The sequence below is a fragment of the Coturnix japonica genome, chromosome 3, assembly GCF_054131305.1.
Source record: "Coturnix japonica strain WE chromosome 3, WE-NBRP24, whole genome shotgun sequence".
NCBI lineage: Eukaryota > Metazoa > Chordata > Aves > Galliformes > Phasianidae > Coturnix > Coturnix japonica.
The window spans coordinates 76481690-76508608 of record NC_140665.1 but is presented as its reverse complement, the minus strand read 5'-3'; the positions used below and the strand labels follow the sequence as shown (position 1 = coordinate 76508608).

The following is a 26919-nucleotide window of genomic DNA, read 5'->3' as shown; positions in this document are numbered from 1 at the left end:
TTTCTTTGTAACTGCAACGCAAAGTGCAGTGCTAACAGCAAAGCAATTCACCACCACAGTTTCAGTTGTAGCAACTGAAACCCCCAAGTTTCAGCAAAGATCAGCTTTATCAGGAGGACTGTCTGAACTCCTGCACTGTAAGTGGTAGTGGGTGAAGTATGGGTACATATTCCCCTCTGCTGCCCCAGAAATGAAGTGCTCCAGAGAACTCTGGGGCACAATATGGTGCACCAGGGATGTCTCCTGAGCCCTCACCTGAACTCTAAGCTCATAAACCAGCCAGCTATTAATGTTTCACTCCTCATCCCTCAGGGACCAGAAGGAACAGGAACTGGAATAAAAAGCTATGAGAAAAAAGAAGGAAGCCAGAAAGCAGAACAGGATACAGTAGGTAGGGAAGGAGAGGGCTGAAGAATGCGTTCGAAAACAAATCAGATAGGATGTGGGAATAAGAGAATAGTAGGAACCAGCAGGAGAGAGAAAAACAAACAAACCTTGCAGCCAACCTTACTGGATCACAAAAAAATCTCTTTAGTTTTGGCAGCTCTTTGGAAAGGACTGAAAAGACAAGCTGGTCTATGTACGCCTCATTATGGGTCACATTGGAGTATCAAAAGCTAAAAAAAAGCCTGCTGCTATTCACAAGGCACTCACTTTTCACACTCAAGGACAAACTTTATTAGCATGCAATCTATTCCCCAGCTACTTTATCACACTGCTTTATGCTAAAGACTCTGCCAAGAACTCTCCCTATCTCCCCCAGGCTACATTTTTAAAGTAGGACATATCCTCTCACAAAATATTTTTTGCCACAACAGAACAGTGGTAGCCAGCCTGGTGGGGCTCTGAGCAACCCATCTCCCAGTCATTAACTTATGTACGAGAATACAAGATCTAATAGAAAGAGAAAATTTGAAGGTGGCCCCTATCAATTAAAAGAAGAAAACAAACCAACAAAACAACAGAAGACAGCTTTGTTATTTTTTAGGATTTTTCCATTTGAACGCTTATCTGCAGACTCTCAGATCATTGCTTATGATTCTGAATTGCTAGGCTGTTCATAGAGGATGTGTGTGATTTTACATAGCAGTACAGGTAGCCAGGATGCTACGCAAAGCAATTCACTGCCCCACAGTTATCTGAGAGCCTATCAGTCTGAGAAAGTCCCTCCCTGAAAAACAAAAGGAATACCTGTTTGTTAATGTGAGACAAAGAAATGCCAGGGATGAGGCTGAGCAACACAAGAAGAAAGCACAACAACACTGTCACCACTCTGTGCCTATCAGGAGGCTCAAAAGTGTGGAATAACTGGTTCTGCAGCACTGGGAAAGGCAAAAATAAACAACCATAGCTGTGATAATACAAGCTGGTGACGTAGCTTACACGTGCATATTGAACAGGGTAGGAAGCACCATGGAGTATTTTATCTGCCTCAGCTTTCAGAAGGTGGAACCAGACTGCCCAGTGTCTGACAAGTGAGCTTTCACAGAAGGCTGCTGCTTGATGACACTTTTCCACATCCAGGAAAACTGCTTCTTTAAGGGATGGATGGAGCACATCCAGATCTGTGCAGGTGCCAAATGAATCAACAAAATCTGTGCCTTTTCAGTGTTATTTCTAACCATTAAAATAATTCTGAGTTTAAGCCTGCTCCTGCTTTTCTGTCTCCTAACTCCTATACCTCAGCAGCTAAACCGGAATTTCAGCAGGACTGCAAAGTGGTATTGCTTCATCCTGACCCTCACCAAGGGTTTGTTATCAGGCTTCTCATCTGACTGCTGCTGCTGTTTGCTAAGTGACGCCAGTCTGCATGGGCTCTGCTAAAGGCGAGAGCACTGCAGAGACTCACAGCACGCATCCTTAATTTGTCATCTAGAGCATTAACTGCATTCCAGGTTGTCAGGAGGTTGAAAGCACCTGCATTTACGGTCAAAAGAAGCAAAAAGGAAAAGAGGGGGGGAAAAAAGAACAAAAAACCTCATAGCACTTTAATAATGAAATGTGAGCTAGTGACAACAATGACAAGGCCATAGTTTGGAACTCTGAGCCCCGTCCCTGCATTTGCTGTCTTGTTTTGCTTATCTCCTTTTAGAGATGAGGAGAACTATTTGGATAAACTTATATAACCCGCAGCCATCAGTAAGAGTCTTATGGGCTGAGTATCCAGCCCACAGGGGGGATGAAAGCAGGTCTGCTCAGTGCCTTGTGATAGCAGATCCTAACAAACAGATGCTTGTCAGTGGAAAGCACTAATGAGATCAGCACAGCACCTTCCTTTCCCCACAAGTTTCTCAACTCTTTACAAGGGTAGATAATGGCAGGACAAGGAGAAATTATTTTAAGTTGAGGGAGGGAAGATTTAGGTTGGATGTCAGGGGGAAGTTCTTTACTGTGAGTGGTTAGGCCCTGGAACAGGCTGCCCAGAGAGGTTGTGGATGCCCTGTCCCTGGAGGTGTTCAAGGCCAGGTTGGACGGGGCCCTGGGCAGCCTGATCCAGTATTAAATGCGGAGGTTTGTGGCCCTGCCTGTGGCGGGGAGGTTGGAGCTTCTTGATCCTTGAGGTCCCTTCCAACCCAGGCCATTCTGTGATTCCCTACATATTATATCAAAACAAACAGTTCAAGTCATGCGTTTAATGCAAGGCCTCCTGCTGCTGTGAGGATCCAGATGCTCCTCTCTCTCCTTTTGGTGTCAGCAGAAGGAAAGCTGGTAGGTGCGATGCAGTGGGGTTAAGGACATGGAGACATCTGTAGATCAGCCTCAGCTTGCAGAACAGGAAGACACAGTAGTAATGGGAGAGCAGCTAAGGACTCAGCTTTAACCTTCTTCATAAGCAGCGTGCTGGAAACTGCTGACAAGAGTGAAGGGATGGGGGGAAAGGCACCAGCCCTCCCTGTCCCTGTTCCTGAGAGTTTGAGGCTGAAGGGCATTTTTGCTTCCCCTTCTCTCCTAGAAGCTTCAAATGGGCTGGGATGCCAACAGCTGCTGAACACTCCAGGGAAGTGGCCCTGCTACTTCTGTCAATGCTATGTGCCTAAGTTCTGTCCTACCAGTCCTGAATGACTTGCTTAGGCTGGGGCTGATCACTCTGTCAGGTCTAGAAGGCATTTTTTCCGTGAAGGAAACCTGGCCAAAACCATACAGTTTCCCCCCTCAGCTACATGCCTGCTGCCAGCAAGTCTGGCTATTGTGTCAGTGTGTTTGTAAGACAGTGCCGGATTACAGCACAGACTTGGTTTGTAAGACCAGCACACAGGGTGTGCTGGGGAGGTGCCCAATGCCTATTCTATGGTTACAGACTCAGTTTAACCACATGTATGTTTTTTCCTGCATTATTTCAGCACATGGAAAGTTCATTCACTGAGACATATAGGAGGAACCTCACAGTATCATCTTCACAGTACCTGTCCTCAGACAAGAATGAGACTTCACCACAAACTAGAGCTGGAGAATGATGCTTTGGTGGATCATAAAAGCAACAGCTTCATACTAGAAGAGCTTTGGTGGGTGTTAGTGAATTTTAGATGGGACTTAGTTCATCTGTAAACAGTAAAAGAAGTTGCAGCAGCAAGAGCTGAACCAAAATCAAGCATTAGGTGTTGCCTACATTTGCAAAAGAAATTACAAAGAGTGATCAGTAAGCACTGCCTTGCTTTCTAATAAACTGCATGGAAACATTTGAAATACAACAAGCATAGGAAACCGGGAAGTGCTGCCTGGTACTGCTGGCTGGTAAGAGCTCCTCTCCAATGTGGCACACAGTATTTTAAGAAAATGTAGAAAAGTTTCTAATTATCCAGGGTAAGATGCACAGTGATTTCCAAAAGACCTGGCACAGGAGCATTTAGACCCTGCTGTGAGAGAAGGCTGAGGTGAGCTTCCAAGAGATCCCCAGGTGTTCAGCAGAGAACCCATGAGAGATGTAGAGTGCTCCAGAGTGGTGTGAAGAGCTGTTCTCCTGCCATCGAGATAGGGACAGCAGAGTGGGAAGAGGGTGGAAAGCAGGTGAGGTCTCTGGGGCACCTTTTAACTGAACTCATACACAGCCCCAAGGTCCACAGAGCTCCAGCACAAAGCCACCTCAGAGATACTACTCCCATAGCACCCTCTTCTACCATTACAACTCACACACATTTCTTCTGTTGGGATGCAATGACTTCCACCCTGCTTTGTGGGCTGTTGAGATGGCAAGAGAAGCATCCTGATGAGGATAGGATGTGCTGGCTGGCAGCTGGTGGGGGTGGCAACACATCACCTGAGCCAGTCTGCAGTCACTCACATGGCTGTTGCAGGGGAGCCCTGGGAGGACTTCCCTCAGACCCACCCCATAGCTACACACCCAACTTCATGCCCACCTCATATCCAATAGCAGAGAGAAGATGGGTGACATCAGGTCCTTGGGCAGGGAAAGTCGTGAGCTACATTTATTTTGCTTTTTCCTTCCTATCCACCAAAACTGAAAGACGTCTAGCAAAGAGACATGCACTTGAATTGCTACGGAACTTCTCAAGCTGTTTGTCAATTGATCTGACCTCAGAATCTATCAACGTTGAAAACAAATAAAACTTGTAAAAAGAACAGTTATTATTTCTGGTGAACATAGGGAGAAATTTTTGTGGCTATTCTCTATGAAAAACTAAAGTGCAAAACAAAAGCATGCACTCTTCACTGCTGAATTAACTTCTGAGAAGTGTCTGCATCAAAGCATATCCAAAGCAAATCAACACTTGCTGCATCAGAACTACATGACAGTTTCCAAGTGATAACATGGGAAACATTTTCTCCATCTAAGAGGACACACAGCTTGTCTTTGTAATTTCTTCCCCTCTGACAATTTCTGGCGCTGACTTTGTACAAACACAAACATTTCCACCTTCCCGACCTCCCCACCCCGCTCCAAATCAAGCCATCCACACTGATGCCCGCATTGCCCAACCTGCGGCTCTCGGAGCCCGAAAACCCCCGGTGCACCTGCGGGCTCCAAAGTCACCTCGGCACCGGATCTGCAGCTCCCCCGACCCGGCCCGGCCCCCGTTCCCCGCTGCTGCCCGCATCCCGCAGGCGGGCGGAGCGCGCAGGTACGAGAGCGCCCGGCACCGCTCAAGGTAAACACAGCCAAACAACAGCAAAGATAGTAACAGTAATGGAAAGGAAAAGTAAGAAAGCAAAAAAAAAAAAAAAACAAAAAATGAAAAAGAAAAAAAAAATAATAAAAAATGAAAATGATGGAAAACGAGAATTAAAAAAAAATAAAATAAAGAAAGTAAAAAGTAAAGATAAAACCAATGCAATAAATCGCCAAGATCTTACCTTATAATTAGACTGGTTTTGTTTTTTATTTAAAGCTACCAAAATAAATCACCTGCAGCCACCGCGCTGCCCCCGACGGCGGGACGGAGCCGTGGCTCAGGTCTCTCCGCGTCCCCGCCGCGCCGCTCGCGAAGGGCCGCGCCGCCGGCCGGGGCAGACAAGGGGTGGAGCGGGGAGGCGGCGGCCGTGCCGCGGGGCCGGGGCGGCGGCCGCGGGGCGACGGCGGGAGCAGGGGGGCTGCGAGGGAAGGGGGCCGGCCTGCCCGCCCCCCATGGTGGGCTCCGGGCGGGCTGCGGGCGGCACGGCGGCTGAGCCCGTCTCGGGCCGGGGCTGAGCTCGGGGCTGCCCGTAGCAACGCGGGCCGCTCTCCAGGCCCCCCTGCCAGTAGCCAGCGCCGGAGAAGCTCGCAGCCCCGCCAGGCGGGCAGGTCGTAGGCGAGCGATGAAAACGCGCTCATTTGATGTCGGAGGGTGCTACTTGCCCTGAGCCGAGCTACTACGCATAGGAGAGGTTCCTCGATTCAGCCCCCGCGTTCCATTGGTACGGGGCGGCAGAGCCGGTGCTGGAGGCACGGAGAGATGAAGAAACACTCTGGGGGTCTGATGCACGTGTATATTTGGTTTGGGATATTCATACACAGCAGCAAGGCTAACTGAGGTTGTGTATGAGGTCTGAAAGCACCATTCTGACAGATCCCTGTGATTAAATGTCTTCAATCGGCCTTTTTGTTCCCAAAGTACCACAAAGGGATTTGGGGATTCCCTCACTTTTTCTGACAGCTCCTTCCATTGGCCATGGTCACCTTTCCAGCCTCAGCAGAACTGGAAACCACTCTGCTCTCCCCCTTTTCACTCCCCTTCTCCTTCCCTCTTTGCTCTTCCCCGTCTCACTGCCCACCCCCCTATTCTCAGGAAGCCTCTCCTACCCCAAACCACTGAAAGCATATCACATCAAATGCAATTATCCACAGAAATGGGCAAGCGTGCATTTACATTCTGTGGAAACCATTCAGTTCCTTTCACTACTTTTCCTTAGGACCCTTGCCCCTCTCAGTATGCTGGCTGAGCGGCGCTCATTTGCAAAGCAGGTGCTTGACAATTGATTCTATGCTCACAGTTCGAGGCCTTATTTTCCGCATGCCCATCAGAGTGCTGAGCATAGATGCAGGTTTCTGAGTAGGAAACAGAAAATCTATGGTGTGGGGACTGGTGAGGACAGTGGCTTCAGGGTGCTTAGGACATGACAATTGGGTCCCAGCCCCGTCTGCCTTCGAGCCCTGGCACATCCAAGCCCCGGCCCCAACAAGCTGCCCAAAATGGGAGTTATGCTCAGTGTAAAAACATCATAACGCATGTAAATCAGCTTCATGTGACTTTACAAGTGCCATGGAGGAAATGTGTCACATGAGCTCAATAAGGGTCAAGTCACACTTTCCAGGGAAACACACATTAGCCTGAATAATGCTCTCCCTTTCCATTCTCCCCTAATTTCATGAACTAAACACTTTATGGAATGAAGCTACTTTCTAGAATCTCTGCTACAGACAAATTGATGCCTCCTGTATGCAAAGCTGACGCATCCCAAAATATTTCTGTTGCTTTAGTGTCGGAGGAGAAGTTTGTGCACAAAACCCTCATTTGATTACACAATTAGAAATGATCACAACCCACATGCCTCGAGCAGACAAATGTTCTGCTTCATCTACTTACCCTGTCCTTATGTGTTTCCTTTTGCAGACCTACTAACTGTTCTGGTAGAGCTACGCATTCTTTAACAAGGGAAAACTACACATACATACTGGAAACTACTGAAATAAATATTCACTATTGAGATAGAACAGTGTGGCATGTAGAGGGATCACAGTTTTTAGATCCTTTAGATCACCTCCATAAAAATCTGCTGCACGAGTTTCAAAATAATTGACAGCAGTAGCAGGAGGGCAGCCTCAAGGCAACCTGCTCCTGGAAGCACAGAGCACTCTGCAAGCAGGTTTCAGAGCTAGCTACCTGCTGGCAGAGGGTTTGCTCCACTGCTGCTGCTCCTGGCTCAGACCCAGACCTGGCTGGCTGCAGACTCTGCACTCCTGGCACAGCCTGTCCCAGTCCTGCAGCAACTACTGCTCAGTCCTGGCCTCCTCCTCACCACTCTGCTCCATTTCCAGCTCTCACCTCTCCCAAATCCACAGCCTTCTTAGATGTCCCTTCCTGTTGGCCCTAGCTCTTATTTCTTCCATTCTAGGGATGTCAATGGGATCCTTACTTGATATTTGTATTAGGAAAGGATCTGTGTGTCTTCAGCAGCCAGTTTTGCATTGATATGATTTAAAGAAGGGAAAACCACTGCAGGTTCAGACCCATCTTATCAAATCTGAGCACTCACAGCAGCCATGTGACTCCTGTCCGCACCACACACCTCAAGGTGTTACCCCTACTTGTCACCATTTTGGCAGCAAAAAATCAGTAGTCAGAACTAATAATAAAAATAATAAACTATAATAATAAACTAAGAAATAATAAACTAAAAATATGCCATGAGAAGACCAGAGGTTGTTTGAGGGCCCTACCAATGTCCCTGCCTAGTAAGGGACACATAAAAGGCCATACCCAGAGGATGGCTCAAAGCCTGCCCCAGTCTAAGCCACCAACCTAGTGCAAGCAGAGTCACAAGGACACCAATGACGTCCTCTGCAGGGTGCCAAATCACAAAACCACAGACCGACCGAGGTCAGAAAGGACCCTAAAGACATCTAATCCAGGTGTGGGCTGAAAGCAGGCCCCATTGGAGCAGCTGGCACACAGCCAGCTCCACCTGAGTCTTAGGGACCTCTATGGATGGAGACATCAAAGACTCTGCACAATCTGTTCAGAGCCTGACCGGCTTCATGCTGAAAGATATTGATTAGATCATATCACAGATACAAGGCAACATATACCATACATGTTGCCTCAAGGTAGTCACCAGTGGTACCTGTGACCACCAGCTGATAGGTCACTTAGGACTCATCAGCTCCTCCGGCTTGCTTTGTAACTCAGAAATAAAAGCACATGAAATGAGATGCAGACACAGAAGTTGTCTGGATGTGAGCCGACTGTGCAAGACTTGTTAAGAGAAAGCAGAGCACGGTAGTGGCATACCTACAGACTGCACTAGCTATGTTTGGACCACCACCAGGCCAACCCCTCCAGGTACCCAATGCAACAGCAGCACCTGAGGTACAGAAGACATCTTGTAGGATGTCACAGAGAAGGTCAGCTACAGCTTCAACCTCCACAGCTTTTCTTTCACTGGGAAGATATTGTCCAAGAACCGCTATCCTGAATAAAGCAGTACTCGCAACACTGTGAGACCAGATAAGAAAATCACAAAAAAGAAAAGCAGGAGAGTGAATAGATAGGAATTCCAAATTCCTGCTCACCTCTGAAAGTCAGAAATTGCCCTGTGCATCTGGCACAGTCTCTGCCATAGAGGAGAGTAACTGGGAAGCAAAAGATGGAATTGGTTTAATTGTTTAATGGTGTGCTAAAAGACTACACATTTCTTTGACATGTTGCTCTCTTTACAATGCACTGAACTGGGCACAGCAGTGGATTTTTCTTGTCGATTGTAGAGCCTTGTAACCAGTGATAGACTTAATATAAAATATTCTGTAAGCAGCGCTTTGTAATCTTTCCAGGGACTCCTCTACTCTCTGTTGGCTCTTTATCTTCAGTGTAGCAACATATGTAACATTTATGAGGAATGCAGCCCTTGCAACTCTCTCCAAGTTTTCTAACATGTTGCAAAAAGCCCAAATATTTCTGTTTGTTCAAAGCAAAACACTTAGTTTGTGCTTACATACATAGAGAAGTACCCTGTGCCTCTTTCCAGACTGAATATTTTGTTCATAAAACCCCACACTAAAAGCTTTCCATCATTACTTTTCCTTTTTTTCTTTTCCATTTTAGTAAGTCAAATTCATCTGGTTAAGTCAAACCTGTCCTTCACTTTCTGTTTATCCAGTTGCCTGCTCTGAGCTTAAGAGATACAAGTTCAGTGCCATTTTGAGAAAACGTGAAAATTTCAGATACCGAGGGAGGGCGGAGGCTGATATTAATTTGCTGTTAAAGATGATACCTTGGGCCTTCCGAATGCAAATAAATAATGAAGATAGAGGTAATAAATTCTTGAAACATGACTTTGTAGGAAAAGCCTGAGAAAAAGGATTTCAAGTTGGACTCTGTGCTGTTATATCTCAAGCAATATATTTTATACGGCTTACGTCATGCACACTAAAAACTTAATTTGGTGAGCTACACCGACAACTGGCTTTGTTCACCTTTGTTCTTATTTAAAACAGGTTGTTCCATGCAGCTGTTAAAAAAGCCATGCACGCACACACACGCACACACATTCACACACGGGCTTTTTTATTACTCCCCAGATCTTCCTAAATATGTAATGCTGCTGCTTAGATTTAAAATTCTTTTTCTCTTTGCAGCACGAGCATTGCCCTACACCAGGATTTGCTGCCTTTTATGGAAGTGTGATCCAAAAGGTTAACAAAAGCAATTCTGGCTTTGTTTTTCTTTTTCACTTTTTTTTTTTTTTTTTTTTTTTTTTGTCTTCTATTTTTCTACTGTCATCATATTTGTGTGTATCATGTTGGTATCTGGGAAAGATCAGTATCTTCAGTATTGCTTATGCCACTCAGATGTTTTACTAAATAAATAGTTAATTAATTACTTTAACTACTGTATCATCATTTAGTGCAAACCAGTCCTGGGAAGATCAGATGCTTATGTTATACTGTGCCAAACAATGATTGATGTGATGACTTCTGCTTTATTTTTGCTACATCTTTAGATATCCTTTCCTTGCAGTTTTGTGTCTTCTCCATCTTTACCTTTTCACCATCTTTCTTCCCTCTGCTCTCCACCTAACAATCCACCCGACTACACCTTCCCCAACACCTGGTAGTGGTATCTGGAGTCACTTTGACAGGGGCTCAGAAATGGGAGGATCTTTTACAAGTAAATGAGTGGATAGGCTTAAAAATCTATATTTAGGCAGCATCATCATCCATGTAATTGCATGCACTCTGCTTGCAGGCTTTGTCACAGGCTGCTCTGTACAGCAGCCAGGCGGCCTGAGAACAAGAGCTTGCTTAAGTGGAATCAGTAGAAAGAATCTCTCCCTCAGTGCAGGGTCTCACATTTTCTTAGAAATGCAGGCTTTGCTAGCAATAATTTGTATTATATTTTGCCGCCTTAATGACAGTTTGACATAAGGATAAAACAACATGCACCTATAATAACAGAGAAAAATAAATCATCGCATAGAGATTCCTTTCTGACTTTTAAATATGGTCTCCTGTGAGCTCCGTAATCACTGAATTATCAAATAATGAGTCCTCAGTAGAAATTTCAGATGCTGTGCAAGAGTAGTTGGCTGCTGCTCTTATGACTTAAACTGAGACTGATAGATTTTAACATCAGCACTGAGTAATCCTAGCTGTCACCACATCTTAATATGCCATGTCCCAACCATCAGTCTAAAGAACTATGAAGGTATTTCTGTTACCATTCATGTCAGGACCCTCAGCTTTTGCCCTGAACACAAAGGAGCACACACCTGCCCCCCATATCCGTCTCACAGCCACAGTTTTATTCATATTTTTTACCCATATTCTGAAGTTGCATCATAAATGGGGAGGCAGGGGATTAAATTCCTTAATCTATACAAAACTTCTCTAGTGTCTCATAGCTAAATCATACAGCTTATGCGTTTGTTCTGATTGCTGCTTGCATTCTGTCTACTGAGAGGCAATTATAGCAGAGAAGGAAAGATGAAAAATTCTACATACAAATCTGATTTAGGGACAAATCTATATTTTGGTCACCCAGATTTGCTGTTTCACATCATTGGAAGTTCTGTCATCTTATCTGAGTTCTACATCTCCTTTAGAGGCTATCTGGGATGCCAGAAAACATGCATTTTACTCAGACAACAGTGTGGGGGGGCTCATTCTGAGAACCAAGGAGACAGGCTGATCACAGTGTTTAATTAGGGATGGGAGCCATAGGTGCTTCCACTGGAAGGAAGAGTTGCAAGGGTCTGCCTCTATAACCAGCACCTGCTAGGTGCCCAGGAAGGCACCTGTTTTTATTCTTTTCTACACTGCTTTCCTTGCTGCTTTAAAGTGTTACTGGATGCACCTCCCATGACTCTAGCTAGACCCATCGGCTGTGTGCTCACAGTGATGTTAGAAATTTATGTTCATGGCGGCATATTAGTCCAGTGACAAAAAGGGGCAAGATGTTTTCCCTCAACTTCTGTACAGCCCACATGCCCTTCCCAGGCCCTTCTTCACACCTCAGGGCAGTTGAATGATACCTGGCAGGGAAGGGAAGGTGGAACTGCAAGGTAGGAGGCGAATCTCACCCAATAAGCCCGGAATAGAAGCTGCTGCTTCTCACAGAATCACAAAATTGCAGGGGTCAGAAGAGACCTTAAGAGATCATCCAGTCCAATCCCTCTTCTAAAGCAGGTACCCTACAGTAGGTTACATAGGCAGGCATCCAGATGGGTCTTGAATATCTCCATAAAAGGAGACTCCACAAACTCTCCAAGCAACCTGCTCCACTGTTCTGTCACCCTTACAATAAAGAAGTTCTTCCACATATTAGTACAGAACTTCCTATGTTCAAGTTTTAGCCCATTACTCCTTGTCCTATCACTATACACCCCAGAGAAAAACCTGGACTCATCCATTTGCTTCCCACCTCCCTTCAGGCATTTATAAATATTTATCAGATCCCCCTCAGACTTCTTTTCCCCAGGCTGGACAGACCCAGGTTACTCAGCCTTTCCTTGTACAGAAGATGCTCCAGGCCCTTCATCATCCTGCCTCTGCTTGCCTTACAACTTCTTTTCCATCACCTCTGCATCACCCTCTGAATAACTGTACCACTGATGTGTCCTGGTCTCACTGAATGCTGTGTGTTTATTGACTTTTGACTTCCACTGAGCATCCTTGCTTACAAATTGGTGGTATTTTTCAATATGTTGCAGTGGTGCAAGTACAAATGATGCCTTACACAACAGGAGAGGCAGCGGTTTGGAAAAGCTTACAGCCTTCTTGTCAGAATCAGTAGTCAACACTGACTGAAAAATAATTCAAAATAGTTCAAAATACGTATAAAGACATTACTAGTCTATAGAAATTGTTTTAATATAAGATTGTCGTGAATGCTTATTATCATAAACAAATGGAGATAGGAGTTACATAAAAAAATAAAGGAAGTAAATATTGTTGATTATTTATTTTGCCTAAAAGCAAACTCTTATTCAGAAGCCATAATTCCTCTGAAGAAATTATAGCGTGTAATATATTCACATATACATAATATTACATATTTCTAAATGCATGTTTTTGTGGGCATGTGCAGACATGCACCACACTTCTAGAGTTCTTACTCAGAGTCTCATTTAACCCACTGATCAAGAAGAGCTCTACTGACTTCAAAGGAATTGTGCCACTCCCACCATTGTGCTTGTGGAATCCAGACAGAGGTTGGTGCTTTTATGGATTAGTTATTTTCTAAGAGCCAAAGAAGCTGGATGGAGGGAGTTCAGTGTGCTAATGATGGGCACAACACAATAGCGCCTGCCAGCAACAGCAAGTTGTACCATCAAGACTTGGGCTGCCAGATGAGGATATGAGCCAGGCACACCAGGACATGGGCTTCTCTATTGAAGGATTAGCACAAAGCATGAGCTCTGCAACAACTGCAAGCAGTAGCACTTTGTTCCCCCCTCCACCAGTACAGACAATGTTTTGCCCCAAATATTTTTGGAAACCAAGGTTGTATCCCATCCAACCATTTGCAAAATGAAAAATTGCTGAAAGCTATGCATCATTCTAAAATGAATTAAGTCATCCAGGAAAAGCCTGATATTGAAACGATGAAAAAAGAATACTTCTATCCATTTCTAATTCCTCTGAAAATAAACATTCTAAATGGAACTGTAAAGGATCTTTCATCTGTGATATATACACTTATCATCAAGAGATACTTTTTCACCTATGACATAATTGCTATCATCAGAGAAGCACTGCTGTCACTCTGCCATAATTTAGCTTCATTTTCTGCTAATTTCTTTCCCTTTCCTCATTAAGGCATTACATACGTAGCTATGTTACTATCAATCATTCCCTGGCATAAGCAACTGGATAATAGAACTGTGTGAATAATTGATTTTTCAATCCCATAGCTAAACCAAAAATTCAACAAGTAATTATCAAAGAAAAAGAAGGGGAGAAAATCTTTATTTTTCTCTCTAATTCAAGTGAAAAAAATGTTTCATGTGGATGTCAGTGAAACGTTTGCTCATCTTGAATGAGACTTTTCCTTCCGGCTTTGTCATTTTAAGAAAAGCAGCAGACTAAGAGAAAATTGCCACCACTCACCAAACCAAGTGAGAAATCTTCCCTTCCCATGCAGATTCCTGGCTCTGTGACTTCCTGTGTGTGGGGAACGTGAATGCCCAGGCACTGACCCGCAAGGACGCTCTCACCCCTTGTGTGGAAAGAACTCAAAAGTATGTAAGTGATTTGTAAAAGGAGAACATTATTACCTGGGAAGACTGGGAACACATCTCCCTAGGAGTGTGTGACTGGGATGGCAGCCTGCGATGGGTGAGTTCAGATTCCATCAGGATTTGGATCCCCCAGTTCAAGTGAACTGCACAATCACAGCATCATTTGACACGCTCTTTGAATAGCCACCAGATTTCCTTTGGCACTGTTTGTAACAATATTCTAAAAGGGCCTTTGTAGAATATATATATTTTTAATAGTCTGAATACAAACCATGGCAACACAGTATTATCATCATAGGTGCTTTATGAATATGAGCAGAATTATACATTTTGTGTTCCACATTCCTTTTTCCTTGCATTTGCTTTGGAAGTTTCACAAGAAGTTTTAGTTTGGATTTTTGCATCCCCTTGTTTATTTTTCATTTATTTATTTATTTATTTATTTATTTTTCAATTCTGCATTAAGGTTTTTCAACGTATAAGCTTTAAAAGGAGATGAAATTGAAAAGATGCGAGTATAAAACTAATTACTGCTAACCTTCACTGTTGTTGCTGTGCCTATAATCTACCAGCTATTACTTGTCAGTGTTTTCCAGAGGTCTTAAATAATGTTATTGCCTCATGGCACTTGGCACTTAAACTCACAAGTAGAAAGGACTTCTGCCAAAAATCTCATATGGGTGGCTTACATAGATATGAGAACATAACAGGAGCTATGCTACGTCAGACTGGGCTTGTTCATTCCCAATATTGTGTAATTATGTCTGGGGAGATGAGACCACAGACATGACAAAGACAGGGTCCTGCCTGTGGCTTCAGCTCACCCTAGCAGCCCCAGCTTCCTTCCAAGTAATTGGGATTAACTCAAAGCCATGGAGGTAGCCTTTATTGATTATTATCTCCACCGTTCAGAGTCCACACTTCTGTGTGAAAGGAAGACAAATATGACATGAAGAGGAGAAATCACTTGTTCAGGTACCCAACAGCAGCGCTATCATTAAGAGTTCAGTTTTAATTAAACCTTTTTTTGATCTTAGGAACTGCTCAGGTGAGACCTTGAGTCAGTTTTTGTTTCCATGAATATCTCTGTAAGTAACCCTGTCAATCATACCAAATTCACAGAGATTCAGTTAAATCCATTTCTCTCCTAGTTCTCTTCTTTCTTCCTCCTCTTCACCACTGCTCTTGACTATGTTCTACTATTTCAGCAAAATTCTCATAACTGCAAGGAAAAGGTACTTGAGACCCTGCCTTTGAATGACAGAGAAAGATATAAAAAGCATTACATCTGTTTAGGGATAGGAAAGCTCCTATATAGGCCAACTGAGTCGGAACAGCCTGCAAAATCAAGTGAAAACTTAAGGTTCTTCATGTGAGTTAATGACAGTTATTTAACTGTGAGCAAGTCTTGGATGTCTGTAGGACATTAATTTACACAGTATGTCATATTCTTTGCTAGTCATTCTGCATATCTCTGCTCAGGGAAACTTCCATTTAAACACAAAGCAAATGTTCAACATGTTCAAGCCCAAATACCTTTCTAGCATATATTCATCCTTGCAAATAAGTGGTATCTGTATAAAAAGTTTTAAATTTCAGTGAAACCTAGCATGTCCACTGAAATCTGTTTCTAATATTTCTGAATGAGGAAGCAATTTTCCCAACATGACCCCAATTCAGATTTTGTTTTCTTTGCCTAAAAAAACAACAACCTAAAAAGATGGCCTCAATGGATCTTTGAGCTGATATTTATTTCAGTAGTACAACTCTGAAAAATGCCAAAGGCCCTTTAAATGTTAAAATTGTTGCCTATTGCACCCTGGACAGCTTTTGGGTCCATAAGCAGATTTTGATTGAAGTAATTTCCAACCCCCCCCCCCCACACACACACGTCTGACCCTGAGAGCATTTCAATCAATGATTTTAGCAAACAAACTTGCTAGGAATAATGACCTACATATAGTTTTGTATAATAGTTCTCTCTCAAGGGCTGTGAAGCTGATGGCTACTTAGAAATAATTTTGGAAGAATAGTGAAACAACACATGATGTTTTTTTTATATATTTCCAGAAGTGACTGAAAGTCTGGACAGTTTTGAGGACTATCCAAGTGTGAAGAGATGGATTTGGACTAGCCCCAGCTCATGGCAAGCCTCGCATTGTGTAAGACTCAAAATACTTTCCCATTGTTTCTTCACAGTTGAATGTGGCTGTTTGTTCTCTCACTTTTAAATTACCTTCGGAGCCATTTTGTTGGAGCCTGGGACAAAATTCACTGGTCGAAACATAAACTTTGAGTAAGTCTCAAGGAACAACAGCTGCTGCCTTGCAGTCATCTAGAGCTGTAAAATAGGACCTGTAAAATGGATGACCTTCAAATTTACTTAACTGTGCAGAAACTGTATTTGTCACTGCCAGGCTTTTTTAATTCACTTCTGGTAGACTACCACAGAATCTGTAATCTGTGATCCTAAGAGTATATTGCAAGGAAAAGAATAAGAAGTGTTTATATTTGTTATTAAACTGCTGTCCCTATATTATAAGATTAGAAGTTTAGAAATGCAATTACTGAAAAGTAGACAGAGAGTGACTCAGTGCTTTACCACAGCCAGCACTGTGCGGTAAGATGAGTAACTACTGTAGGCAGTGGTGAATTCCCACAGTCCCATTGGTCTGGCTTTCCCTTTTTTTGGGTCACAATTTGGAAACCAGGACAGAGAAATAACCAACAGATGAGAAAATCTAGTCAGAGTATGAACATTGCTAAGAACTGTTGGAAGAAAAAAAAGTAGCACATAAAATACATACATAAATTAATATATATATATATTTGTAAATAAACTTAATTTCCAGGCTATAAAGGAACAAATGACACAGCTGCAGGTTACTGTCTGTGCTGTCTATTTGCACCATGCACCTCGCCCTAATATCTTTGTATCTCTTATCACAGAATTTGGCCTTAAACTGATAAACCATAGAGATTTATTAGCCTTGATGACTTCATACCTTTGACTTGATTTTTCTTTAAACAAGTAATTGACTGATGGATGTTCTGTTCTGTTGTTTTTCTGCCAGCTTTATTATTTTACAGTCTCAATAAAAATCAAGAGAAAATGCGAACTGGAAAGGTAATACACAAAAATCTCCAAGTGATCCCACAGCCCAGCCTCTCTATTTGCCTGGGTTAAGTAAATAAAGGGAAGCAAAAATGCCCAAGTGCTCCATGGAGAAAGGCTTGGTGCTGCCGTCTCGTGGGAAAAGGGAGAAGGGAAGCTTGGGCAATAAAAGCAGAAATGTAAAAAAGGTAAACAAAAAGAGGATTTTCTAAAACTTGCTAACATCAACAGTCCCATTTTTTGTTTAAAGATGGCTGTGTGCTTTATTGCTTGCGGATTGCTTTCCTTTGCAGGTGATGCGGGCCCAGAATTACATCACCAGTGGAGCAGCCAAGAGCATCCTGGTGCCAGGATGACTGAAGCTGAGAGGAATGTATTATCACAGACCGCAGAGGGACTCGCCAGTGCATTCCTTGCTGGGGGTGCTGCGATGGGGGAGGCAGAGAGGAGATGATTTTACGCAAAGGCTGAAAGGAAACTTTGTAGAGGAAAGATCTGGGGTCACAGTCCTGCTGTCTCCTCTAAGCAGATCTAATTATGGCTACGTACTTCAAAAAGAGGGTTTGACTAAAACCAGATTCAGCAGGGCACTGCTTAGGGAGCACAGAACGAGTCTTCTCAGCTCTGACTTTGAGGAAAATGTGAAATGCCTCAGTGCTCTGGGAGTGCAGACACTTTGGTCATAAAGAAATACTTGACACCACAGCAGGAGAAGCAAAAACCAACTTAAAATCATCGCTGCTTATGTGAACAAGAAGTGACCATACATAATATCAATGGATTCATACAAATAATGCTAATGTTAGATAGTGGGTGTGCATTTACTGACAGATTGTGTGATGCAGAAGTCTCAGCAGTTTCAAGGACAATGCAGGAAATTATCAAATCATAGAATCACAGAATGGCTTGAGTTGGAAGGCGTCTTAAAGACCACCCAGTTCCAACATTCTCCCTTGGGTAGGGCTGACCCCCACCAGCTCAGGCTGCCCAGGGTCCAATCCAACCTGGCCTTGAGTGCCTCTAGGGAGGGAGCACCACAGCTTCTCTGGGCAGTTGTGCCAGGGCCTCATCACTCTATGAGTAAAACATTTCTTCCTAACACCTAACCTAAATTTCTCCTCTTTCAGTTTTAAACCATTCTCCCTTGTTCTATCACCACTGGACTGTAAAAATTTGGTGCCCCTTCCACTTATAAGGTCCCCTCATGTACAATGAGCTGTTGCACACAGCACCCTCAGTAAGCTCCAGCAAGGCGTTGCTGCCACATCTCACCATGGCTGTGACAATCAATGTCCCATGCCTCCAAAGGAAACTCCCTCCTTGCTGGTGTCAGAAAGCTTGCAGACTTTCTGCTGTTCCATAGTACTGCTGAGGCCATCCTGACCTCAGGCCTCTTTCTGTGCCACTAAAATCAAGAGGAGCTTTCCAGTGCTTTTAGTAGGAGCAAAACAAGCTGTCTACAAACTAGATTTAAAAGAAGACTACAAGACAAATTACTCAGAGATAGGCACCTGACTCTCCTAGAGTACAGCCTTAGAGCCACACTATTTCATTTTTCAGTACCTACAAAGATGCAGAGGAATCCTGAACTCTATGTGCACTTAGCAAGCAAAGGTAAGGAGAAGAGGTGGTTCAAAACTATACATTAGTGAGTAACTTCCAGCCTTTCCTGGCTTTTCTGTCCTGGTCTGGACATGGGACAGAGGGAGGAAGACATGGGAGGAGGACCCTAAGGAGAGGAATGCACATGCTTGGCTTTCCACATTTTTTCACATGCCATGTTCTTTTTCCTTGGTCACTACTAAACTTAATGTGATCTTTCCCAATTACTGCATTGAAAAACATGGATTAAGGAGCAAACATCAGATTTCTATTGTTACTCAGCATAAAAAGCACTGCAACTCTTCACCTGCAGTACAGAGGGAATAGCAACTAAAGCTGGGGGACGTGGATGCTCTTTAAGATCTGCTTTCAATACAAGTTCTAACTCAAATTCTCCTTTTCATTCCTGTTTTTCCATGAAGAAAAGTGGAGTGTGGGAAAACTGGAGTTTAAAAGACACAAAAGAGCAGTAAGAGTATGAAAAAATGCTCCTGGGGATAGGACTTGATATCTTTGCAGTAGTAATGTGAGACAGAAAAGTTCTAAATGAGTTCATTAGAGGATATTGGTTCAAAGCAAACAGTCTATAAACTTAGGCTGCTTAATGGTCTTCAGGAGCTGGAATAATAAGAAGGCAACAACTGATAAATTAAAGTGAATTTTAAATGTAAAGAGAAACACAGCTTTTACTTTTGTATCAATTTAGTTGCCTGTATCTCCACACATACAAAGATATTCACCACAGTGAAAAAAAATGTCACAAAAGAGAATTAGATTTGAATATCTCCTTATTTGGAAATACAGCAGATTTTAAATTTTATCCTATGGGAATAAAATTGTTAAGATACAGACACATTTTTGTCCTTTAAAGTTTGCCAATCAACACAGGAAAACAAAGAATCAGAAAAAGAACAGCCACTAAACCAGGAAATATGGTCACTTTAGCTCATGTGCCACCTACACATAGCTGGCATTGAACAGAGCTCAGGAAATTCACTAAACAGTTCAGCTCCTGGCTTATTGCAATAGCCTGCCACCAGACTGTGGTTTCCTCAAAAGCATTTCTTCTTTCAACTTTCTCTAAGTATTCTTCTCGGAGCTTTTTGGTTTTTTCTTTTTCTTCCAATCTTTGTGGTTTGATTTTAAGCAGTTTGGTATGTGCATGAAATTTCATATTGAAAAACTCAGGCTGTTACTGAGTACTCATTCTTCACCTTAGTTAGGTGCAGTTTCTTTTCTGTGACTTAGAGAACAAATTACTCCTAAAATGACAAACACTTGAAGGAAAAAAAAACTGGAGCATACACGCATGCTAGATATACAACTATAGGCAGTCCATCACAGGCTGGGCATGTTTTATAAAATACAAACATATTTACTTCCAGGGGAATGTAGAACTTGCCTGAGGCACGTTCCTTCAAAAACATGAAAAATAATGCAAATTGTTTGTGACTCTATAAGCCTCAATGTGAAAGGCATGGCAAATTCCCACACCATAAGTGTGCCAATATCCGAATATGTGGTTTTCCTTACCCAGACCTCCTGCTGTGACACTGTGCCCTGTCATTCACAAACTGTGCTGCCCAGCTGAACAAGCCAGCCCAAACCTTATCCAACACAAACAACATCCGATCTCTCAAAAGCTACCAGGAGATGAACTCAAAATGGGAATGAATAATACAACACAAATTAACTTACAAATTCAAGTGCACACTGCAAGAATGTTCAGTGGTATACTTCCAGCTCTAGACTTCCAAAATAATGCATCATTAGCATGAACAAAGTGACATTTACAAATGGGTTACATGAATTTAGCACCATTTAAACACAGAAAAGACCAGCCCATGTCAGTGCTGAACTTAAAAGTGTTGTGATATTGAGGGCATACTTTGCATTGTCTTGGATACTCACCTCTCTCGCTCCTGCTCCAAGAGGTTGGTAAAGTCATCGCTCTTGTTCATATAATCTGTATGTTTATGCTTCTCATTTTCAAGCTCATAAACTGTGCGGCGATGGCATTTTTCTGCCAAAAGGAGCTGTTCCAGCATGCGTCGATATGTCTCCTTCTGCTTTTCTTCAAGCCTGTCCAGCTGGATTGCAGAAAAGGAGAATAGGCTGTTTCAGAGGTCTCCTGCTTACTTCATCTGATTTATTAACAAACAATGTCATGTTTGCTAAATGTGAGTCCCATATGTCATGTTTGCTAAATGTGAGTCCCATAATTTTATCTCTTGTGCTTTACATAAAGCAGTGCCCAAAAATAGGAGTAATTGTCCCATAAAAATAATTATATTTTTTTTGACAGGGTGTTTGCAATAAACATTTGCATAGCTCTTGGGTACACAAAGAACAGGGCTTTGTGTAGTTATAGGGCAACAAACAATACTGTTGCAGTGCAGAATGCCTCCTATGATGAGGTGCTGCTCAACATTTCCTAATTTCACATGGGAACAGCAGCAGCAAATCTCTAGGAGGGATTTGAACCCTGAGTTCAAGTGCATCTATGGGGACAGACACCCAAGTGAGTAGCATAAGGTATAAGCTCAAAGCAGAAATTTGAACTGTGCATCTTGAACACAGCTATACCTGTATGGCTACTCAGATAAAAAGTGTGAACAGGCCCTGTCCACCTCCTGTATGATTCTCATCCCCCTCTGCCCCAGCTTCACCAGGCAGCAGCTGTTTCACAGGGTGCCTCTGCAAACTGGGGGAAATAAGAGAGCAGGAGGACTGCACTGAAGCGGCTCTTCAGAAACTGAATATGACAGTCAAAAAAAGTCATTACATTTTTTGCCAGGATATCTTTTGTGCACTTAGGAATTTTTGATACCATCCTTTTTTAGCCCTCATGTAAGCTCTGTAGACCTACACGTGACAGAGATCGATGTACACCGAGGTGCCCTAGCCAGCATTTCATGCATGGTCTCAAACACTAATGTTTGCTTTCCTTACTAACTATCACCCCTTCAGATCCCAGAAGATACCATGATGAAAGTGAACAGTATAAAAGTACCCAGTGATAGACAATTCCTGGGGAAAAATTCTGTATGTTCTGAACAGAACTATGAAGAATTGGACAGATGCTGCAGTGCATTGTGTGGCATGTTGCTGCATTCTCTTTTTTTATGCTGTGGACTGCTACAAAACTATGACCATGAGCAGTGGTTGTTTATTTTGGCACTCACAGTGGCCTCAAACATTCCCAGATCTATTATAGGTTTATTTATTATATATTTATATAGTTTATTATATTTATATAATTTATATATACTAGATTAGATTAGGTTTTAAGCCAAGAGTTTAAATTCTTGGCTTAAAGTCTCACAGATCTCCTCTGGGGGCTGAGCTAACTTCATAGCCCTGGTGGTGAAGAAACAAGATATGATCAGGGATTTGTGATCCTGGAACTATCGTCAAAATCTATCTGTCTCTGATGGTATTCTTTTCTGAACTACTCCTATGCTACTGCTCTAGTATGTAGAAGAAAAGGAATTGGGGATACAGCTGGATTGATGGCAACATGGACATAAGTCACCAGTGTGCCCTTGCAGCCTAGAAAGCCAACAGTATTCTGAGCTGCATCAAAAGAAGCGTGGCCAGCAGATTGAGGGGGGTGATCCTGCTCCACTACTCTGCACTGGTGAGACCTCACCTGGAGTACTGCATCCAGATATGGAGTCCTCAGTACAGGAGGGACATGGACCTGTTGGAGCACATCCACAGGAGGGCCACAAAAATGATCCAAGGGACAGAACACCTCTGCTATGAGGACAGGCTGGGAGAGCTGAGGCTGTTCAGCCTGGAGAAGAGAAGGCTCTGGGAAGACCTGAGAGCAGCCTTTCAATATCTGAAGGGGGCTATAAGAAAGAAGGGGACAGATACTTCAGCAGGGTCTGTTGTGATAGGACAAGGGGAAATGGCTTCAAACTAAAAAAGGGGAGATTTAAATTGGATATAAGAAAGACTTTTTACAGTAAGGGCAGTGAAGTACTGGAACAGATTGCCCAGAGACATGGTGGATGCCCCGTCCCCAGGGACATTCAAGGCCAGGCTGGACAGGGCTCTGAGCAACCTGATGTAGCTGTAGATATGCCTGTCATCTGTGGGGAGTTGGACTAGATGAGCTTTAATGGTCCCTTCCAACTCAAATGTTTCTGTAATTCTGCATTTCTAAAAACAGAAATGCAACACATGAAGATTTTACTCTCACTTACCCGCACCAGCCCTAAGGAGCACACAAGCTCTAGATTTTGTTTAAACCCTGTGATTTTAGTTACCCTTATTCAGCAGGTTAAGTTAACAGTATTCATTTTTTCTTTGATCTCTTGTAATTTCTACCATCATTATAGTATCCTCTGTTATGTTTTGCCTACACACAAAATGCATGCAATTTCCCTTCTGGTAAGGAATCCACCTGCACAGACTTGAAGACGTAAGCTGAGAAGTTTTTACCTCTGAAATTGGTTTCTCATAGACATCTTCTCCTATAGATTTTTCTTGGGCAAGGATGGCATCCCTGTGTAGCACTCGCAGTACACTCTCTGGAGCTGCAGAACCATAGTGAGCCTCTAAAACTTCAGGTTTGGTTTTCTCTGTCTTCAGCATGTGGATCACATCCTCCCTTGCCTGTAACATAGTACCATAAGCCAATCTGTTAACCAATGGGGCACTTCATACATAGAGACTGCATACAGAGAAACAGTATAAATGAGAAGAATGCTGGGCTGCCAATGCAAATACAAAACTTGTGGAGATATCAGAGTAAACACAATCTGTGTAAGCCAAAAGCAGTCCCTGTAGGCATTATTTATTCTAATTCTTCTTGTCATTACATTTGAATGCCATGGATTTTTATCTGGCTTGAAACTAAAGCCAAGGAACATCATTAATCTTCACGTATTTTTTTCTCTTATTTTGTGCTCTCGCTGTTCTCTGACTGCATTTGGGGGATGAGTAAAACAGTAAAGCAGCACAAATAGGCTGAACCACTATTTTTCAGACAGTCTCACATCAAATATTTCCAAGTAACACCCTACCTGACTTTGTGACTATGGGTTTTATTCAGATACTTATAAAAATAGTTTCCTAATTTTTGCTTGCTTAAACAAAACCCCTGGAAAGAAAATCTGTAAGGGATGTCCCAGGTTTCCTCAGAGCATGTACCTCCCACAAGCCCACAGCAATGGAAAGCAGAAAGGTGTGGCACCATTTTTTCTCTTCCCTGCCCTGTTCAACCCATGTGAGCCTGGGAAATGAGTTAAGAGCTAAGGAAAAGTTCAGATATTTTAGGAAAAACATCTTACAAATGCAGCCCCAATGTGAGCAATGACTATTTGGGATTTATGAACTGGCCAAGGCTTCATGTTTTTCCAGTGTTCATAATGGCACTCAGTGTTATCGCTGTAGCAAATCCTAAATCTTTACCAAATACCACAGAGACATCACAGCTCTACAAAAACACCTGCTTTTAAAATGAGCAAGGAAATAATTTCAGAAAATGGCAAAGACCACTTCATCTTTCCTTAATAAAATTATGTGAAAATAAACAAAACAAAACAATAACAAAAGAAGAGATTTTGAGGCAAAGTTATGCTACTCAGTTGAGAACTAGGTGAACTGTAAACATTTATCTGTAAGGGGTTACCCTGTATAACACTTTGTAGCCATAAGTAAAAGCCATACATGCAGTTCTGCCTACAAGATACAGCTAACAGACTGGAATGGTAACTAATGTTTTTTCAGCATGAGTGCGGAAGGGTGTATTGCTGAAGGATGTCAGAACTATAAATTAATTATGTGGACTAGTCCCAGTGAATGCCAAGAGAGCCTGTACACCTCCCTGCATCATGTCCTGGGAATATGCCACTCTCAGAACTGCAAAAAAAAGAGTTATTTTAGGAAAGCTTGAGACAGTTTCAGGAACATATCATATATTTTTTTACATGTCTGTAGAAATAACAGTTATTTTAACGTCTTTGTTACTAAAAGGTTAGCACTTCTAATCTGAGTGTTTTTTTCTCCATGGTGAATGAATGTAATAATCATCATCATACACTCTGGCGAGGCAGAGAATAGGAAACCTCTCCCTCCCCAGTCACCTGGCTATGACTGTCAGACAGTGACTAAATTGGTTTCCTAAAACAAATGGTCCAATATTCTTGGCTCCTGCATCTTCTGGTTAGCATCTCCCACTCTGTCCATTAAATGGCACCTGGGGACCCTGGCCTCTGTTTTTGGGCCAACTGTGTCCTGTCCCAAGGCACACTCAAGTCTCACCGTGAGCACCATGTGGTGCTCAGGGCCATCTCTCTGCAAAGGGAGCACTGAAAATATGGGGACAAATGGAGCAGTAATCTTCTGCCCTGTGCACCAATGCCAAAGACACACCGTGCTGAAACCTCGACTCATTTTGGTCTTAAGCACAGGAAGCTTCAATCCCCATTGACCTACTGAACCTAATGCTGCCCTTCCAATCAATGCCCTAGCTCCTGTCCAGGCTGTGCATACTTTCCTTCCAGCCTCATTACTCTTTAATCATCATCAACTGAAACAGAACTTCAGCAAGAGAGAATATGAGTGTCCCTGAAACAAATCTGCCAGTTAAGAGATGTTTTGGGATGCTGCAGTTTTTGGTCCCCAGGAGCCTGTGTTAAAGGAGCTGGGAAGTAGGTGATGCTAGACAGAGGAACTAAACCCCCAAACAAGAAAGAAGAGGGTGTCCAAGCTCTGTCAGAGCTTTAAAGGATGCTCTTTTCCACAGCATCATAGAACAATGGGATGGCTGAAGTTGGCAGGGACCTCTACTATGAAGAAAGGCTGAGTGAACAGTGTTTGTTCAGTCTGGAGAAGAGAAAGCTCTGGGAAGAGCATTCCCAGAGGCATTGTGGTATTCTAGTACTTGAAAGGAGTTTATAATTAGGATGAAGAAAGAGGGGAGATGTTAGATATTAGGAGAAAAATTTTTCACACAGAGTGTGAAGATGATGCCCAGAGAGTGTGTGGATACTCCATCCCCAGAGGCGTTCAAGGCCAGATTGGATGGGGCCTTGGACAACCTGATCTAGTGGTTGGCAACTCTTCCCATAGCAGGGAGTGTTGGAACTAGGTGATCTCTTAAGGTCCCTGCCAACCCAAACTATTCTATGATTTATGATTCTATGGAAACCATTTGGTCCTAACACTCTGCTCAGGGAGTAAAACTCAGAGCAGGTTACCCAGAACCATGTCCAGTTATTCATTTCATCATCTTTAAGAGCTCCAGAGCACAGGGCAGAGCCTTGGAGACCCCCAGCAGAGGCCCCTTGCTGCAGCCCAAGGGAAGAATTTCCAAACCATGGGAAATGTCAGGTGGCTCTCACCCACTCATGTCCTCCTTTGTGGACAGTCAGGACTTGAATCCCTCTTCCTAGCTAGGAAGAGCTATACTGGCAAGCGGCTTCTACTTCCATGTCTATTTATGTCACTTCCTTGCTCAAAAGCACAATACTGTTCAGCACAAATCGTAAGCAAGGAGACAAATGCAAGGAAGAGATTTCATATTGGCAGTAAACTTGTATATACAGACTAAAGGTCTTCTCTGTTTTGGTAGCAGAAACATGGTGCTTGACAGAAAGTCCATTTTTATTTTATGGATGTGTGCTGATGAAAGAGAATATTCAGGCATCAGGCAGTCACACACTACAACAGCTTTCAACACAATGAAAATTATTTGAGTAAGCCCAGAAAACTGCAAATATCCAAAAAATCTCTTTAAAGTCTAGTCACAGAATTTAGAAAATAAATGCATTTTACCTTACAGTTTTTCATTACTTAAATTGTCCTCTTGAAAACTTGAAAATAAGCTTTTATTTGTACTGTAGATATTGTGGTTACTCAGAAAACAAAGACATTATTTTCTGTTAACAAAGTGCCATCAAACAGTTGATCCACTGAACTATAGAACTGATTGAGACAGATGAATGAACCAGTCATCTTAGAAATACTCTCAAGTTGGGAAGCACAAGAGGCCATACAGGTTGAGAAGTGTTTTTCCACTTCACTTTTCATTTTCTCCGGGAGCAAAGTCTGCTGAGAGTTCATCAAACTCTTTCTAAAGGCCCTGCTGAGAGGAACTACATCAAAATGTATCATCTAAGCTTTATTCTGTCCTTATTGCAGGTGCCAAAATCTAAAGGACTCTCAAATTTCCAGTACGTTCACTGAGGGGCTAAAATTCAATGAAGTGCTGCTGTTCCACACAACTCCTCCTTCTCTGCTCTACTGCTCAGTTGCTGTTGTGCCTACTTAAGTTGTGAGTCTGTGTTTCTACCTGT

At 42.9% G+C, this 26919-nt stretch overlaps 1 protein-coding gene across 10 annotated transcripts in view; it reads right to left on the bottom strand.

The window, feature by feature from the left end:
• The window catches only part of FILIP1 (filamin A interacting protein 1), a 124227-nt gene that overhangs the window by 19937 nt on the left and 77371 nt on the right, over nucleotides 1-26919 (bottom strand). For 7 of the 10 annotated variants that reach the window (XM_015859040.3, XM_032443719.2, XM_015859039.3 and 4 more), the window contains 2 exons: nucleotides 23060-23233; nucleotides 20519-20697 (listed from right to left, as the gene is read on the bottom strand). In XM_015859040.3, coding sequence (XP_015714526.2) covers nucleotides 20519-20697; nucleotides 23060-23233 — 353 coding nt within the window. Of the gene's footprint in view, nucleotides 1-5310; nucleotides 5441-20518; nucleotides 20698-23059; nucleotides 23234-26919 lie in introns of those variants that run through there. The other 3 variants (XM_085543737.1, XM_015859041.3, XM_085543736.1) reach the window with 1 other exon arrangement.